This window comes from Photinus pyralis, unplaced genomic scaffold (genome assembly GCF_008802855.1).
Source record: "Photinus pyralis isolate 1611_PpyrPB1 unplaced genomic scaffold, Ppyr1.3 Ppyr1.4_LG3b, whole genome shotgun sequence".
In the NCBI taxonomy this organism is placed as follows: Eukaryota; Metazoa; Arthropoda; class Insecta; order Coleoptera; family Lampyridae; genus Photinus; species Photinus pyralis.
Window position 1 is genome coordinate 14,081,923 of NW_022170510.1, and position 18,403 is coordinate 14,100,325.

Consider the following 18,403-nt stretch of genomic DNA (forward strand, 5'->3'; position numbering starts at 1 on the left):
CGCAAATGGGAAAGGAAATTGAATAAAACTTTTGTGCGCAAGAAAATATATTACGCACACAACTAGGTGATGTCAGGGAAACCTTATTCGGGACAAAAACCCTGGCATATCCCACACGAACTAAATTAACAAGGACAACCAAAGCAAAAGAAAATCTACACAAACTTCACCTGAGTTGTTCGCCGAGCTTCTTGCTTTCATTCTGGTAAACAGCGAACCACAGCCTTTTTTACCGTAGACGCGTTCCTTTTGGATCTCTCCATGAATTTTAAAACACCGTAGGCGCCGTTTAAAATCCATTTTGTTGACTTCAAGTCTTGAGATTAAACGGGAAAACATAAATCTGAATAATCACTACAAAAATCTTCCATGTTGATTATTAGTGGGGCTACATCTTCTCGCTCAAGCTTCACTTCTCTGCGTCAGCAATCTGAAATAATTTTGTTGGTACGAGTATGCTATCCAGTGCGTTTCCACATATAAGGTGTAACTGCATCAATGGTTTGTTTGAATTCCTCATTTTCTAACGCCATCTCATCAGAAGCATATCGTTTTAGAGGTTTCTTTCTGAAAAAACAAATTTTAATCACGAAACTAAAATTATTACACTTTTAATGCATCAATTGGAAACTCAACATTTTTGTGCTGTGGCTACGCTTTAGTCTAAGAAGGATTTGACAAGTTTTCCAGTAAGCTACTGTAATAACTAGCATTACCCATAATAATTAGGGATGGTTCTTCTAAATTTGGTAGCAAATGGCGTTCGAAACACTAAAAAAAGCTCTCGTTCATTTCCCCGTGGTAATCTTGATCATTCGTTTTTGAAGCAAAAAATAAAAATGCTCCAGTAATAAAACCATCCATGTTTCGGTACGTAAAACTACATTTATATTAAATAGTTATAAGATGATATTGTTCTCATTTTTACCAGTATGTTACCTGCGTCCCTCGGGTTTAATTCGTCTTGCCATGACTTACGTATTGTTCCATTTTCAAATACCCATTGTTCAGTTTATCCAAAACGACACATTGACGTCCAGTCTCCGATTGGGTATTTTCTACATACGCATCTAAAAAATTAACTCCATTAACCTTTTTCTGGCATTATCTTTTGGTAGGGACAACTTTGGACCCATGAAATACGTATGTCTCTTTTAGAACATACAAACGTAAACTGCTTATAATATCTACACAAATATTAATTTAATATACTCGTAATATTATAATCTACGCATATTTGACATAAACGCTTATCTACATTCAACCATCCAAAGTGTGTTTTAACTTACCGAATCGCTGCTTGTATGAAACCATCAACATTGCTAACGGGTTTCTTACATTGCCTTTGTTTTTCGGGACTTTCTAGAAGTTTGCCCGATTTTAAATTTGTGAAATAATTCGATGTTCGCATACTAATAATGCCTCCGCAACTGTCTGTGAAATGAAACGTGTTACGTATACGAATTCTTATATTACTAAAGTAACCACTCACCTCTCTTACTGCTGCGACTGGTAAAAGTGGACCATCATTATTTCTTTCTGGTTCAAAGTAAAGAATAAGATAAGTTGCTTACTTTTTCTTGATAAACCCGATGGTATTTTTGGGTTATACAACTTTTGGCACAGAATATCGCGGTGGGACTTACATAAGTTATGTTTCTATAATTGTACGTTTTGAAACGAACGGATTTTTTATCGGCTAATGTAGCCAAATGCGATAAAATAATAAAAAAAACCGTAACAAACAGTTGTCAAATTTGACAAGCCGCTATGTAAACGTAAATTACCACAATTTCGATTGACAGGTAATTTGAAAACAAAACAAAAACCTTTTCACTAAAGGTTTTTGGTTTTATTTCTTAAATAACGTACTCTGCCTCTGCCTGTATTTTATGAAATACATTGATCAGTTTAACATAAACACGTAATTCCGACGTTTGTTTGTAGTTTAAAATGTTTTTTTTTATTTTGGTAATAAGTTGGCATTACAATATTTCCCAAAAAGAAATTGATGACGTGCGCGAAAAATCTTACTTTACCTTAATATTAATAAATTTAAATAGTTTCTAAAATTCATTTAAACTCGTTTTCTAAGTCAGCAATATTCATTATTTCTTATAAAGTAGGTCGTCAATGATAACGTCCTTTATATACAACTTAAAGTACGTTGCTTAATTTTTCGTAGCTAATTTTGTTGATTCTATTACTATGGTTACTACCAACGCCAGCCTTGAGAATAGTATATTGTTTACCAAGGACGAGAAGTGAGTTTTCGTTGCGGATCTCACTCATCCGTGGTAAACATTAAATTTCTTTATTAGTATGCTGCAAGTTCTTGTATATAAACGGCTAGTCAAAACAGGTATAGAAATCAAAAGAGGCAGAGAAGTAAAATTTCTCTGCCTGTTTTCCGCTTCTCTGCCCTCAGCAACGAAACGATACTTCGCTGTTTGAATATAATCAGCGAAATTTCACATTTGACGTACGTATAACAAAAACATTATTCTCTCATGATAAAATATTAAAAAAAGACGAAGTTGGATAAAAGATGCTACAGTGTTATAAACAAATCTTGAAGATAACACGGCGTTTTATAGTTTAAAGGACTCTGACAGAGCCTACTTTAACTACACTCTGCCTATTATAACCCCGCTCCCTTCGGTCGCTCGGATTTAAAATGAGCATCGTCCTTTAAAGTACATATAAAACACTTAGTTATCTTAATAGTTATAAGAGCATTTAAAAATGTTCTATTGGTGTTCAGTGGTATTTAAGAACCAAATGATTTCTTTTGATAAGCCTTCAATATTATCCACAGTTATTTTGTGACGTCTATAAAGATTTTTAAGAGTAATTAAGGATCTATGAATCTCCAAAAGGGTTTTCAAGAAACAAGGTTATCTAAAGATTGTGAGAACCTTCAATTGACCATTTATATAGAATCTTTAAGAATCTTTGAAAGTCCTTAAGAGCCACTAACAATCCCTAATACAATTTGAGAGTATTTAAGAAACTTTCCTGGAAAAGCTTTTTGGATTTCTCAGTAATTATGTAACGAAAGCATTATAGTTTTATGACTTAATTTTTAGAAATCTGTGGCTTGCTGTAAAAGCATCTTATGTTTGAAATACGCAGCTGACTCTAAGAACGTTCAACAAATTCCAAAAACTTACGCACTTTTCCCACAATTCTGTGTTTATTTAAACGCCGCACCGGTAGTTTATGATCACATTTATTTATTTAATAATTCTTTTTAGAGTGCCCCTGCAAAAGGTCTTAAGTTGCTCTATACTACTCCAGTATTTATCTAACGAATTAGGAACACTGCAGGAAAACCTAATTCGGAGTAGCCGGCAGAATGCTCGAAACTGATCTAAGGAAATTCCCCATCTTTGCCAAAGATGGAAAATTCTTACCTCAGCCAGGTTTATTTAAAAATAGTGACTGTTAGAAAAAAAATAATGAACATGTGCTGCAGCAGGGGTTTATTCAAAACGAGATGATTGTGGCGGGTTCTGTGCCGAAATAAGCCCGACCAATCAGCTGCTAGAACCATTCAGATGACATCACGACTTACCAATATTGGAGGAGAGTGTCGCAGGCACTTATTATTTACTTTTGCGTGGGTGTTTTGGGCTTCGCACAAGGTTTGCGGCTCATCTTTACGTGATTGGTTGTAGGTTTGTGACGTATTTAGACTGAAAACACAGCTTTTCAATAATTCATTTTGGGTTTATTTTACTCGTAAATAAAAATTGAGTATACACGGTCTTTTTATTTTTAATGCACTTTGTAGATCAGAAATGAAAAATGAAAGCGGGATGCCCCTATTGAATGTTTACAAAAAAATCCGTGTATGCGCTTTTATGGATCTTTGAAGGTCTTTAATAGTCGTAAACCGTGGAAACCGTTCCTTCTCTTAGAGGCAAAGCTTTGAGCTTTTAAGAGTCTTAAACAGTATCTTAAAGATTGTCAAGAGTCCTAAATGAACTTTTAGGGAGCCTTCAAAAAAGCTTTTAGGGTTTTTAGACCCTTTAATAGACCATTAAGGGGCCTTAAGGGTATCTAAGAGCGTTCAAAAGTTATTCAGAACTCTAGAAATTCGCATGCAGTTCAAAACAGTCTTTGGAAGCCTTCAGAGCCTTGTAACCGTTTTAAAATTTTTACTGGGCGTTTAGTATTTAAGAATCTTTATGGATTAAGCCTTCAAGAATCAAGAAGTTTCAAAAGCTTTTGAAAATTTCCAATGGCTCAGTAGATAATCCTAAAATGACATGTTGCAATTTACTTAAAAATTCAAATTTGAACACCCTTAAAAGAAGTGGTAAATGGGGTATTAATGGAAAGTCTGAAGATGACGTTTTAGACACCTGGCCAAACAAAAAGCGATTCACTTAAAAAATGGAATGAGCAAACGCTTGTGGGACAAATTTGTTCTTCAGTTATAATACCTGTTTTTCGCGTTTTGGGGAGGTTGGAATTGTTTTTTATTTGATTATTTCCTCCATGCAGTAAAAGTATTAAAATTGCTATGGTTACTGTCCATATTTTAACGATTAATTAGGAAACGTCAAAATGTTACCCCCGAATAAAGCCTGCAAATCGCAATTTACATAACAAATGAAATTTCAACAGAAAAAGTGCTTAAAAAACTCATGGGGTAGGTACGTATTAGTTCTCAATTCGTAGCACCTCTCGAATAAGGGTCCATTTTGCATATAGCAAAATGAAGGAAAATTCGAATTTCAGCTGTAAAAAAGTTTTGACGATTAAGTTCTTGTGTAGTCTTTTAGTGAAATCCGTCATTTCACGAAAAGCCTAGTCATTTAGTGAAACGCTCACAATTTTACGTGTGGGGTAGTTTCCCTTCCCCTTCTTTCTTTCACTAAAAGACTACGACATAATTATATAAATTGGTCTAAAATTTGAAACACATCCATCTAGAGATTCCATTCCAATTAATTGATGTTTTTAACCGAAATTTAAAAAATGCTATTCAGACACGTAGTGGAATTGTTGAAAAAAGGCGATTTTTCATAAAAAAAGGTTTTTTATGGAAAACTCATCCTGTAAGTTTTGAGCATGATTAAAAAGCATATACAGAGTATGAAGATATATTAGGTACCTGAATGAGATGATTTTGTTTTTAAAATCTCTTAGAAGTACATCGGAAGACACTCACACACCTACACTCGCGTAACGACTGATTTTGGAATAGTATATTGTAGTGTAAAGATAACCCCGAGGTCAAATTTCTCATTTAACTTGCTGTACGCGTCCAATAATTATGAGTCGCTATAGGTAATAATGTTAAAAATGGCATTCGTAAAACTTTAACAGGTTTCCTTTTCGCCGATTTTAATTAAGTGGGCTAAATTCTATTTTTCAATTTTACAAAAACAAGAATTTAGCATCATTATTTGCATATTGAAAGTATTGGAAATTTGTTATTCGTTTTTCTTCAAATTCTCTTGATTTGAACGAGAATTTCAAAGAACACGCATTTTCGATAAACGTGTAAAAAGTTACTGAAGTCTCGACGAATATCTCCACTTTAGCCCCCCGCGTGTACCTTTTCGGTGGTAAAAGTACGTTTGAACTAGAATTGTATTAATCTAAGCAGCGAGTTTGTTTCTAATTAAATAAATAATTGATTCCCGGCTAGCTTTGAAACATAAATTTGACAGTGTCGTACCAACTGATAAATTGCACTCTCTTTATTTTCTGGAAACCGACTTCAAAATCGACCTTTTTCTGAGAATTTCCTTACTTGCAAAGTTACACACAAATCTATTGTGAATATGGGAATATATTGACTAAAAATTGATATTAAATAGATCCAATTTATACCTCATCCCATTTTACAATTTCGCTATGTTACTGTTAATCTTTGTATTGTATGTTTTGGGTTCGTGGTACCTCAATTGTACATAAATTGATTCAATTTATTTATTTCGAACAGAGCAGAATCTCTAATGACAATCTAATTGAAAAATAATAAATACGTAACTAAGTAACACAGAAGCAACCAAAACAACCGACATATATAACAGTTACGAGAAAGTGAAGTACCAAACCCATGTATACCTTTTCTTGGAGTGAAAAATAGAAGGTAAAAGTTTTGTTTCAATTTGTACAGGCGATTTAACCGCTGATAAGGAAAACCAGCTGCCGAACATAGTTATACAGTCTCCTAAGGTATTTTAATAATTCTTGCATCCTCCCAAAGCTCTAGTCCTTTGAAAGACGAGAGAAAATTATTATTGTATGATTTCAATTCCTCTCATTGACCCGAAATTTCACGTAAAAAATGGGCATTACTGAAAATTTCAGCCCGGCCATTTGAGTGAGCATAAATAGCGGTAGCCGTTCAGATGTATCGATGTATTTGGTAGTCTTAATTAACATGAATTTTAAGATTGGTCCCAGTTTTTTTATGTTGACCAGAAACCGAGAAATTAGAGGTTTTAATTTTTGGACGTCATCACCCGAGTACGCCGGCTGGAAAATCCGAGTTCCATTGCCAAATTTTTTGGGAATTCTACTAAGGTAAGGGCATGATTTAGGTGGACCTTTCGATATTTCGTTGTCTTGCATAGTGTGCATTTAATCACTTATAATTGTACAAATAAATTTGAGTTGTTTAGATAATGAAAATCTGTTGCCTAGCAATGAGACGACACTCTTATAATTGCTTACATTATAAACTAATGTTTTAATATACTATTAGATGCAACAATCCAAAAACACTCCTTAACTAAAAATTTTCTCTAAATGACAGCCCCTCAGTTTTTCAGCAATTTTGATTATATCTTCCAGAGCTAAGGATTAATGTGTGTCCAATGAGAAACTAGCAAGGAAATTTCAACAAGAAAAGTTGTCAGATGGATTACACTCACGGTGCTTTTAACTTTCTGTTTTATCTCCGATGTAAGCAGTTGAAAACTAGTACCAACACTTTGCAACAAGATAATAAAATTCTTTTAAACTCTAAAGGGAAGTTCCTAAACTTCCATCGATTCATTTAACATGGAAAAGGTGGCAGGGTACGTTTTAGCTAATTTGAAAACACTTCAAACGAAACAGATTTTAATTTTAATTAGGAAGCAAGGTAGATTGGAAACGTTTCAATAATTTTGTGTCACTTGCAGTTCCGAAATACCTCCGCCAATCGGATTTCTTCGTACGGATTGAAATGAGTAGGTAATATTTTGCATTAGTCGAAACTTTCTTCCATTTCCTAAATTAAAAATCTTTTAAATCAGGGATCGGAAGTGCGCGCAAAGTTAAATAAGATTTTCGTCGAAATTAACGTTCCGCTATTTACGCACAATAACAAAAAGTTGAAAGTAGGTCCTTTAAAGTTACGCCGGAACATTAATGCGTTTTTTTGGAGTGGGTTTTTGGGCTCTTAGGAATACGATCGGGTTAACTGAAAGTGCGTTCTATAGAATTATAACACGCACCTGATACATTAGCACAAGTTTTGTTCAGCCCTTTTAATCTGTACAATTTTATAAGGACTTAATGAAAATGTGGACCTTTTATGCATGAATATAAAACAGTCTGTCTGACCGACAATTAGTGATACGTAACGTGGAGAGAAAATTGAAATGCGAAGACTAGCATATTGAAAAGGTGCTTCAAATTCATTTTGAATAAAATAAGTCAGGTTTATTTTGCTTACCACTCCAATTTTGTTCGATTGTGAAAATGAGAATTTCGTTAGTGCACACTGTCTTTTCCAAAAACAGTGCGTGAAACGCAACGGGACTTTCTGAGGATTTAAAAAAAAAACATTGATGATGTTGTAGGAAAATTCGTGACGGTTTTACTTTAATATCACCACGGAGTAATTTATTCTATACGAATTTTTGTACTGGGTTTCGACTATTTTCTCTTGGATGCCTAACTCTCATGAAGATCATTAGTATGGCTGGGTTTAATGCAGCTTTCATGGCGTAATTTCCACAAATGCTCTTGAAAGTGCTGATTTATATCGCTATTAATGAAAAGATTATGTCATGTCAATCACTGTTAATATATCGTCCACACATATGCATCAGATCGTATAATGAGTGAACTAAATTTGTTTTATCCATAAATGAAAAATCAATACCATTTATGGCCATTTCGCATTGTTCATCGATTTTATTTTAATAAAAATGTAACACACTTCATTTAGTTTTGTGTTTGAACAACATTTTGGAAACAACAATGATGTTTTCCTTCATTTTAAATAAATGACGCTAATTAACTAGAGAATTTGTTCTTTTATTTCTTATGGTAGTAGTAGATTCATGATAATTAAACTACACAACAAAGTCTGTTCTAAAAGTCTGTATTTTTATGAGTATGGAAATGGTGTTCATTATCAATTTAAAAAGATGCCCAGTACGAGTCCAAACTTGTAGAGGTATAATCTCCCCCTGATCCCCCCCCCCTTCTCGTGCAGAAAACAATTGTAAGCAACCTATACCCATAGCTGTTGCCAAAAAGTAAGAGATGGTAAGAAAGCTAACTCTGAAAATTACGTTTTCGTAATTAATATCCCGAGAGATGGTTCATTTGATTCTTATTTTATAGCAGAAGTTTAATGGATTTGAATGAGTAAGCGAAGTCTCTCTTTAGCAGTAAGAGTGGTTAAAGTGATGTCTTTAACCGCAAGGTTAGATAGAGTGAAACAAATGATTGTGCATTGAAACGACATCTGCAATTCTTATTAAAAATTGGACGCGGAGTACTGAATAAAATTAAGTTCAGAACATACTGTTTCCAGGGAAACGACAGAAGAAACAAAGCTTGCTATTTTTGACGTCTTAAATTCAAAATTTTAGGAAGTTTTATAATGATTTATATGATGTTTGTTATAAAGTTTTGTATTATACAGGATGATAAAGGAAAACAAACCACCTCGTGAAAGTTAAAACGCTGTCTGCACTCTAGTCAATCAGGGTCTTAAATGGCGCCACTGTCGCTTTTTAGTTCATCGAGATTTCACCAGGGTCTTAAATGGCGCCACCGTTGATTTTCAGTTCATCGAGATTTCACCAGGGGCTTAAATGGCGCCACCGTCGCTTTTTAGTTTATCGGGATTTCCCCAGGGTCTTAAATGGCGCCACTGTCGCTTTTTAGTACATCGAGATTTCCCCAGGGTCTTAAATGGCGCCACCGTCGCTTTTTAGTTCATCGAGATTTCACCAAGGGCTTAAACGGCGCCACCGTCGCTTTTTAGTTCATCGAGATTTCACCAGGGGCTTAAATGGCGCATCCGTCGCGGTCCCTTTAATTAAAAGTAAGTGAAAAAATTCCAAACCGCCGAACTGCTACCCTGGAAACGCCGTATTTAATCTCGTTTACTCCCATTTTGGTAAAAAAGCGCAAGATCAAAAAACATTAGTTAATGAACTCATTTAATAGACGTTTATAAAACACTTTTCCAACTTTCCCGTTAATTAATTAAACGCTACGTTTACCGAAGTTTCTTATCCAGTGAAGCACGCCTGCAACGTATCACTTTAAATTGACAATTGATGTTTATTAATGTCAATCAGTTTAAGTAACGGTCTCCGATGATTGACAATTAATTGAAAGGACGTAATTAATCTTTTCCGTAAAATGCAAATTGCGTAGTCGAGAGAACTTTATTAAGTATTTAAACATCGTCCATAAAAAATGAGGGAGGTGTTGCCGTAAAATGAAGTAAAGTTTCTTTAATTGATAATGGCTCGACTGAGTCGGTTTACAAGAATTTAATTTTGAAGTTTCAACTATTCCGTTCTTGTAAAAGCGTTTTAATTCGAATCGGGTAATTCGTTTGTACCTTTTGTGTACACTATCTCGAATAGGGTGTCACGAAGAGTCATTATCATTTTAAGATGTATCGTTTAATTTAAGCTCTCCCATCTGTGCCGCCTCCAACGACATTATCGAAAAATAAAAAGAAATCAATTGCGGAGATTGAAAAGTGTGCCGAAGACGCCATAAAAGTGGAATCTGGAAACATCCTTAACGACTCCTAGAGTCGATTTCGATGTTTTAGCATATACAAGCAAGTACCTCGAGAAAAATCCGCCACTTATTATAATTATTTCGCCTTGGAATAATATACCTCTTCGTGCACGATTTGGCAGAATGGCGGGTAGGTACTTCGAAATAATCTGCTTTATAGAGTTATAAAAATAAGTTCTACGTAAAAACGGCATCAAAGTACAAAGGGAGACTTTGGCAATTCTTATCTGTATGGTTTAAGGTTTTTGCGTAAAAGTGATTTCGACAAACTGCCTTAGATAAGAGTTATTGTTTCTAAACGTTGACAAATGTCCTTTTTACCCGAGATTTAAATGTCGCTGTACCAAGCCCTATTCTTTACTTCCCAACCAGTAGGTATGGTAAAGTCGATTTGTAAATTATTAGCACATTGTCTTTGGGATTGTTACTATTATCCGATATTTTGATTGTTTTTAAAGATTCACCACATTTAAACAAACGCTTCCTCATCAATAATGATGAAGGAGGTCCTTTAGGCCAATCACAGCTCGTAAATTTTCAGTTTCACTTGTAATTAGTGTAAATAATAGTAATAGGAGTAATAAACATAAATTGTCTTTATTCAACCAAATAACGTAAATAATAAATAACAATAAAAAACTAAAGTGACTGCTATCGTACTAAACATGGTTGAATCCTAAGGCGAAGTTCAGATGAATTGTTGACAGCAATTCCCTTAACCCTACTTGGAATTAGTAAGAAAAATTTGAAATTTGTTGATCCATTAAATAATTAATCGGGTACACAAAAAAATCTAAATTTAAAAGCTTCCAGGAGATTGAATTTTATGATTCTTAACCAGGGGGTTGAATATTTACGGGATTTGCGGGAATGCGTTTGATTAGCGGACTCTTACCGCATGCAGTGCGCTTCTGCAGTGGAAATATTCTTCGCCCGTTTCCACACAGGGATGGAGCAAAGTACGAATATCTTATTGAAATTTCAATTATGTAGACGAAGAGCTCCATTGTGTTTTGAGTGTTAATTAAAAAGAAGAATCGAGACTCAAAAATTGTTTATTTGTAATAAACAAATAAACAATTTTTTGAGTCTCGATCATTCTTCCTTATAATTACCTAATTACAATTAATTTCTTAAAAGATTTATAAGGATTTTTCAAAATTTTTGAAATTCTCACAGAAGTACTTTCAAAAAATCTTTTTGGAAGTCTTTCTAGCAAATTGCCGGAAGTTTACTTTCCTAAAATTCTTGAAAATTTCTTCGACACAGGAAATCCTAAAACACATCGTTTTAAAAACATTATTTGGGTCACAGAAAGCTTATTACGTTTAAAACTTAATCTTTCTAGTAATTTTCAAGAAATATTCTTAGGAATCATTTAAAAGACCATGAAACCTTTGAAAAAATGTTACAAATCACAAATCATAGCAACTTTTTGTGCGACTTTTAAGAAATATTGTTGTATAAACTACGTCACGTAGACGTTATTTTGGTTTCAGCAACTTCAGTAAGGCTGCGCTACCATGTATGTGAGTTTCAATTTTTTTTAAGTAAATGGGTTTTTACGAATCAACACGTGTGATTGTTTCATTTGAATTTGTATTTGAGTATTTGTTTTTCCTTTTAGAAATTTGTAGAAAATGCGTAATTTTATCGCTTTTCTCAATTGTTCAATCTAGCTATGGTACTAAAAGTAGGACACATCTGGTAGAATTTCGCTTGATTTATAAAAGGTTTAATGTGGCCGTTTGCGATAAAAGGTTTTACTGTTAGGTGACACTTAATTAGTGCGCATGCGAATTTGATAAGATGCATGTGTTTTACGAAGATGTGCGGGTATCGTGGCGTAAAAAGGGACGCGTTCTGTCTAAGCTGGCGTTATTGAAGTTGAATTGTGATTGGCGGTTTATGTGAAAATTCATAAAGAAGGAGTAATCCGGTGCGTACCTAGAGAACTCCTCTAAAATTCAACCTGATACCTACTAATAATCCCGTTATTAATCATTTTTCTCTAGTGTATTTGGCTAGAGATATTGATCCAGATGCCGGTGCCCCGTTAGAAATTATCTACTTTAAGCATATCCGTATGACTGCGCTTAAAAGTCGCTATTAAAATTTTGTTGTGTAAACAAGATCATGTGGACGTTATTTTCGGTCTAAACACCAAAAATCATGACGGGACATCCTGTATATTCTCATATAATATAAATATATTAAGTTAAACAAAGTTAGTTCTTTTCATTTGAATTTGTACTTCAGTGCTGTTTTTCCTTTTAGAATTATATGTAGATGCGTAATACTAAATTTTTTCGCTCTTGTACGCCCGGGTTGTTTAAAAAAGGTTACATCGGATCGTTTGCGATGAGTTTTATTTTCAGTGTACGTTTATCTGATCCTTAATCTCCGACTTCGGCAGACCTTGGGGAGACGTTTACGGCGTTTGGGCGTATAAAATTTACTCAGTAATTAAAGAGGGGTCCTTCGCAGTTGGAAAAATTAACAGATGAAGTCTCTCAGCAATCGAGGAGAGATCGCAAGTAAAAAGGTGCTAAATTTATTGACATGTACTCAATCACTCGTCATTTTAATTAGTTTAATTGCCCCTTCCTGTTAACAATTTCTTGATATCATTTTTGTCGATGAACTCTTGTATTTTGAATTTCACTTTTTTAAAATAAAAGAACCAGTGGGTTGGATGAAATTTAATGAAATTTTTTTTATGCGATCAATTTCGGCCTAACGCCATCATTTTAGCTACGCCTGATGATGGCCATTTAGGCCGAAATCGATCGTATAACACAAAAATAAATTTCATTGAATTTCATCCAACCTACTGGTTCTTTTATTTTTCTTGATATCATATTTTGTTTGTGAGATTACAGCCTATGGTAGGTTTGTAAATTGTCATTTAAGTAGGGGTAGTTATGAATACGGGGGGAATATCTAGCAACGTACATCTCCTCCAACTAAATAATTAATTATATAAAGTGGTTCGTTCTGAAACGAAAGCTCTGCATAACTGCATTGTCCACTGTACACTAATAATATTTAAAAAAAACTTAAACCCTTGTAGTATATAACATTGTGTAAGTACACGTAGACTAAACGACAAAAACATATTTTAATATTCTATCGGTATCTATTTACTTTCGTCAACCAACGCAAATAAAACTCCACAAACATACATATATTCTACCACAGAACAGAATAACTCTGGGAATTCTCGAAAATTAATACGTACCTAACGTAGGTATGTTTTTGATGCTTGAGGCGAACTTTAGTTTATTGCAGCAAGGTAAATAAGCAACTTTTCGGGATTGAGCTTTATTTTAATTGATCCCACACGTCGCGCATTGCATACGTTATTGCGGATCAAGTAAATCGCAGTTTGTATTCCGCCCAGGCACAATTTTTAATGAAATCGCCAACTAAAATGACAAAGGGAAAATTGAAAATGGTACAATCTAAGAGAGGAAGAAAATTAAATCGCATTTTATTTTTCCGTTCAAGGGGTAACCGATATCATCTTGGTCGCTTGACAGCGCAAATGAAAATAATATTGACACCCACTGGTTCCGCAAAGTACGAGTAAGTTTGGTTTGCGATTGTGGCCTTTGATATAAAACGTTTGATCAAATGTAATAACAGCCCACGACCTATAAAACTTTGGTAGTAAATTTCTAGGTACCCCGGGCGCAACTAACTTTAGGGCTTGTAGGAGACCTAATGTTGAAACACCCTTAGTTTTTCACTGCATTATGTATCTATTTCCTGCGTGGAACAATGGACTTCCCAAATTGTTTGCAAGAGTGTCGCAAAAGTGATACAATTTTAGAATGTTCGAACTTTGATATTAATGTTATAGTACACCGAAAACTAATTATTTTAGCTTGTACACATTTACATTTTTCAGGGATTTGACATGAAAATTTTAATAAATAGTTTCTGGTCAATTAGTCCATAGTGTAATCTGAATTTTTGTTTAGGCCATCTAAAAGTAGACCTTGTACCAAAAAGGAACATCGGAATTTCGTTTGAATATCGTTTTTTCACGAAGAAATATTACTACTTGTTTAGTCAAGATTGAATGTATGCCATAATGGATACTCACTTTGCAACCGGGAGGATCGCGTTCGATTCTTAGAATAAAAAGTTTTTTAAAATTTTTTTCACAAAAATGCATATCCTAATTCTGCGGAGATTATCTTTGTTGAAAAGCAAAGTTGTACAAAAGTACTGCGGAGTTTTCGGAAGGAATATCGCGTCTGCTATTTACGAATGTGCCACCGGGGATGGTGCACATCTATTTAAATACGAGGTAAATTCATTTTTCGGGCAATCGATGTATACATTAATTAGTAATCGTCCAATCACCATATTTTTTCGCAATTTTTCCATTCTTGTTATTCAACGATCCGGTTTGCATTATGTGCGTTTTATCTAAATAAACATTTTCTGCTGCGAGAATGTACTTGACCGTAAAGTGCTCTCTGTAGCATCGTTTGCTCGATCAACAACACTTTTCAATTGAATTTCGAAATTCATATGGAGCAGAATTCGAGGTTTTCTGTGCCATAAAGATTATTTGTGCGCGAGTCAGCGACAGTTTTAGTTATTGTATGTGATTGAGACCTTTACCAATTATTTTCACGGTTCAATGCAACTGAAATTATTATTTCTTCGCTGTATTGCTGAGAATTAATACCTCGCTGCGTTCGAGATATTTTTGCTTATTGAGTTTCACAACTACGATCTTGCAAATGCACTATAATCATTGTAACGGAAAAATAAAAATGTATGGACGGCTTGCAAATTTAGGTACGGAAGTAACTGTAACTGTTGTTCTCATGATCCGTGTATTTATTCAGAATCGAAAGAACACCGCTTTCGAGTAGCGCAAATTCTATGAAATAATTTTTTGGTTCTTCTGGAAATCATGCATTTTTTGTAGTCACTGTACCAATACCACATTGGTAGCGTTAATTTCGTTGGCCTGATTATTTACCACTTAGAAAATATAGATACCGGGTCCCGCAGTGAATTCTGTCCCAAGAGATTCCGTGCTGCTAAAATCACACTACCCGGAAGCTACACCAACGCCCTGAAAACCGAAAACATCCCAAACAAAGATTAGGCAATTATCATGGACGCCATCGACGGCGTGCAAATCGACGGGTACGCTCTCACTGTTGGAAGTAAAGTAGGAGCAGAAAGTATCAGACATTCGATTCGATGTTGTGCTTTAACTGCAAAAAAGAGGGGCATTTTGTGAAGGCTTGTCCCGAAATCATCAAACAAGTAGACACAGACACCTACCACAAAATTCCCATGCTTGTTACAGCACCTTGAATAATTCCTAGCGAATGCCCCTACAATGAAAGAAATTGATCAAGCCCTAGCAAAACACAAACTAGATGCAGCCGATACAGTAATGATGCTCAGAAAGCTACACAGTCACCTGGAGACCCGAAGACAAAAGCAACCGTCTTATACCAAAAAAGCGTCGCGCTACTTTTTAGCGCATTTTTGCAAAAATTTTTTTTGTAAAAAGTAGCTTTTAATCTCACTTTGGCTGGCTGGCTGGCTGGCTGGCTGGCAGTAAATGCGCGCCCGTAGAAAAACGCTTGTAAAAAGACAAGGAGTGTACATGTAACTATCGGGGCCGTGTAATTAAGAACGTTAGGGATGGGGCTACCAGATTTGTAGTCGACGACATCTGGACGCCATCCCCGAGTGTATTATACTAACCTGGAGATTTTTCAGTTTTTATCTATCTTCTTCTACAGTTTTTCTCCGATTGTTTTCAAATTGGTGTCGTCGGGAAGATCTTGTCAACGCGCACAACTCCTGCGTGGCGAAATTTAGTTTTTTTTTCCTAGGGGCGAAATAAACCACCTTTTGCGCGGCGCGCTTCGAGGGGTAGTCGACTTTGGGCGCCCAAAAGTTTCTTACAGCGCGAATCGCGGTCTCTCTTTCTCGTGTCACTAATAGAAGGTCGAGCTATGTGAAGTACCCAAAAGTTTAATACGATTTTATGCCGGCATTTTAGCGAAATCTACCAAAATGTGAATTACGAATGAACGGGACGTCGGAACTGTGTATCGACAAAGGGAATGTGGTAACTCCCGACGAGATCTTACTGATGGTGGAGTCGAAACTTCAAACGCGAATTGCGAGTGCACGGTAAGTGAGAAAATGGTACCGACAAAGTGAACGTGGTAGCTTTCGGCAAGATCTTATTGATGGTGGAGTCAATATTGGCTAATAAAACACTGATCTGCCACACAAAAATGCGCTGAAGTCCCTTCGATCTCACACGAGGACTTTGATCATTTTTATTAGGAAATAAAACTGCGATTGCATCTGTCCACAGGAGAAAAAATTTTAACGAAGAATAGTGTGCCAAAAACCGGCGGATTGCACTCAGAGCTAGAGGAGGAGTAGCAGTAATCTCAAGGATAAATGGATCATAGAAGAAATCAATCTCAATACGCCCTTAGAATCCGCAGACCTAAGAATACAATCAACCCAGACGGTGACTATATGCAGTATGTATTTCCAAGACAGAAAACCACTTCGGGAAGAGGATCTCGAGTAAATTATAAACCAACTTCCAGTACTCTTCATTTTATGTGGAGAGTTTAACGCCCATACTATTTTATGGGGGTCTGATACCAGCGATCGACTGGGAGAAATTGTTGAAAAGTAGTTTCCCCCAGTAAATGAAGATCTTTATGATCGTTGTAGAGGAAGATTGCTTCTTTTCTTGGTTCCCCCTAGACCCCCCCGTTGCACAATCTTTTCAAAACGCTTAGGGTCCTTAGCAATTACACAATAATTTTTAGAAAGGGGCTTTTGGGCTGAACGCTTTGATGGTGAACGTATTATCGGGGGGTCTGATGGGTATTGAAAACCCTCCAGTAGGGGGTTTGAAGGGTATGGAACACCCCCAGTAACCGAAGATGTTTATGATCATTGTAGAGAAATCAACATTGCTTTTTTCCTTTGTTCCTGGGGGATATTCTATACCCCCCAGACCCCCCGGTTGTACATTATTTTCAAAACGTTTAGGGCCCTTAGCAATTACAAAATAATTTGATTGTGAACGTATTACTGGAGGGTCTGGGGAGTATAGAAACACCCCACTGCCCCCGGTTGTACATTCTTTTCAAAACGTTGCTGGATATTCCATACCCCCCAGACCCCCAAGTGTACATTCTTTTCAAAACGTTTAGGGCCCTTAGCAATTACACAATAATTTTTAGAAAGAGACTTTTGGGCTGAACGCTTTGATGGTGAACATATTACCGGGGGGTCTGGAGGGTTTTCATACCCTAGGGTGTTTGAAGGATATGGAAATCCCCCAGTAACCTAAGATCTTTATGATCATTGTGGAGAAATGAACATTGCTTTCTTCCTTTGTTCCTGGGGGATATTCCATACCTCCCCACATAGCAGACCTATATACATTGCATATACCATGTACATACATTCCACGTGGAATATTGTATATCCATAGAATGTGGAAAAGTATGTCGCAAATGTCCGATGTATGTGCACGGAATATCAGTTTGGCAGACTTCACATAATAAATAGTATATACGTTTTGGATGTCTTATGTATATGCATGTATATGCATCAGACATGCTATGTATATTGGTATACTGACAAGTGGATATATCATGAATATTCCTGTAATATGCAAAAGATGTTCAATAGGATATTCTATGTATGTTGTATACATTCAGAATGGATGTTCTATAGAGATTCCTCTAACATTCGGGAAGTTTACTAGCGTCCATACCAGAGCTGGGCAGTATTCGATTTTGTAAATACTTTTTAGTATTCAAATCTTTTAAAGTACCTATTCAAATACTTTGTAATTAAATACTTTTATGGAAGCAGTATTTGTATTTGTAACTCAAATACTTTCACAAATATTTAGTCAATTTCGAAAGAAAATTCAAAGGGCTGTAACTTTTGAACTAGTAGCCCAATCATGGAACTGTTTGAAATTATGGATTCTACAGGCCAAATTCTATAAGACAATTTTTTTCCGGGTCGTTCAGAGACAATTTTTTTTTCGGGCCTCAAAAAAGGCAGTGTACAACCTTCCTTTTTTACCAAAAATTGACTACACCAAAATTTCTCGGGAAAACACTTTTTCATATTAATTTTGGTGCGTAGAATCCAAATCAATTCCTATGTGGGTCCCAGACCCCCCGGTTGTACATTCCTTTCAAAACGTTTAGGGGCCCTTAGCAAATACCCTGGCAAATACACAATAACTTTTGGAAAGAGGCTTTTGGGCAGAACGTTTGGATGGTAACGTATCACCGGTTGGGTTTGGATGTATGGACCCCCCCCCCTCCCCTCCCCCCCCTCCCTCTCC

The 18,403-nt window shown here is 35.7% G+C and overlaps 1 protein-coding gene across 1 annotated transcript in view; it reads right to left on the reverse strand.

Moving 5' to 3' along the window:
- Positions 1-458: 458 nt before the first annotated feature.
- LOC116166381 overlaps positions 459-18,403 on the reverse strand; it is a 105,382-nt gene continuing 87,437 nt past the window's right edge. The window contains exons 5-6 of the mRNA XM_031481336.1: positions 1,290-1,434; positions 459-567 (exon numbers count right to left, since the gene is read on the reverse strand). Coding sequence (XP_031337196.1) covers positions 459-567; positions 1,290-1,434 — 254 coding nt within the window. The remainder of the gene's footprint in view (positions 568-1,289; positions 1,435-18,403) is intronic.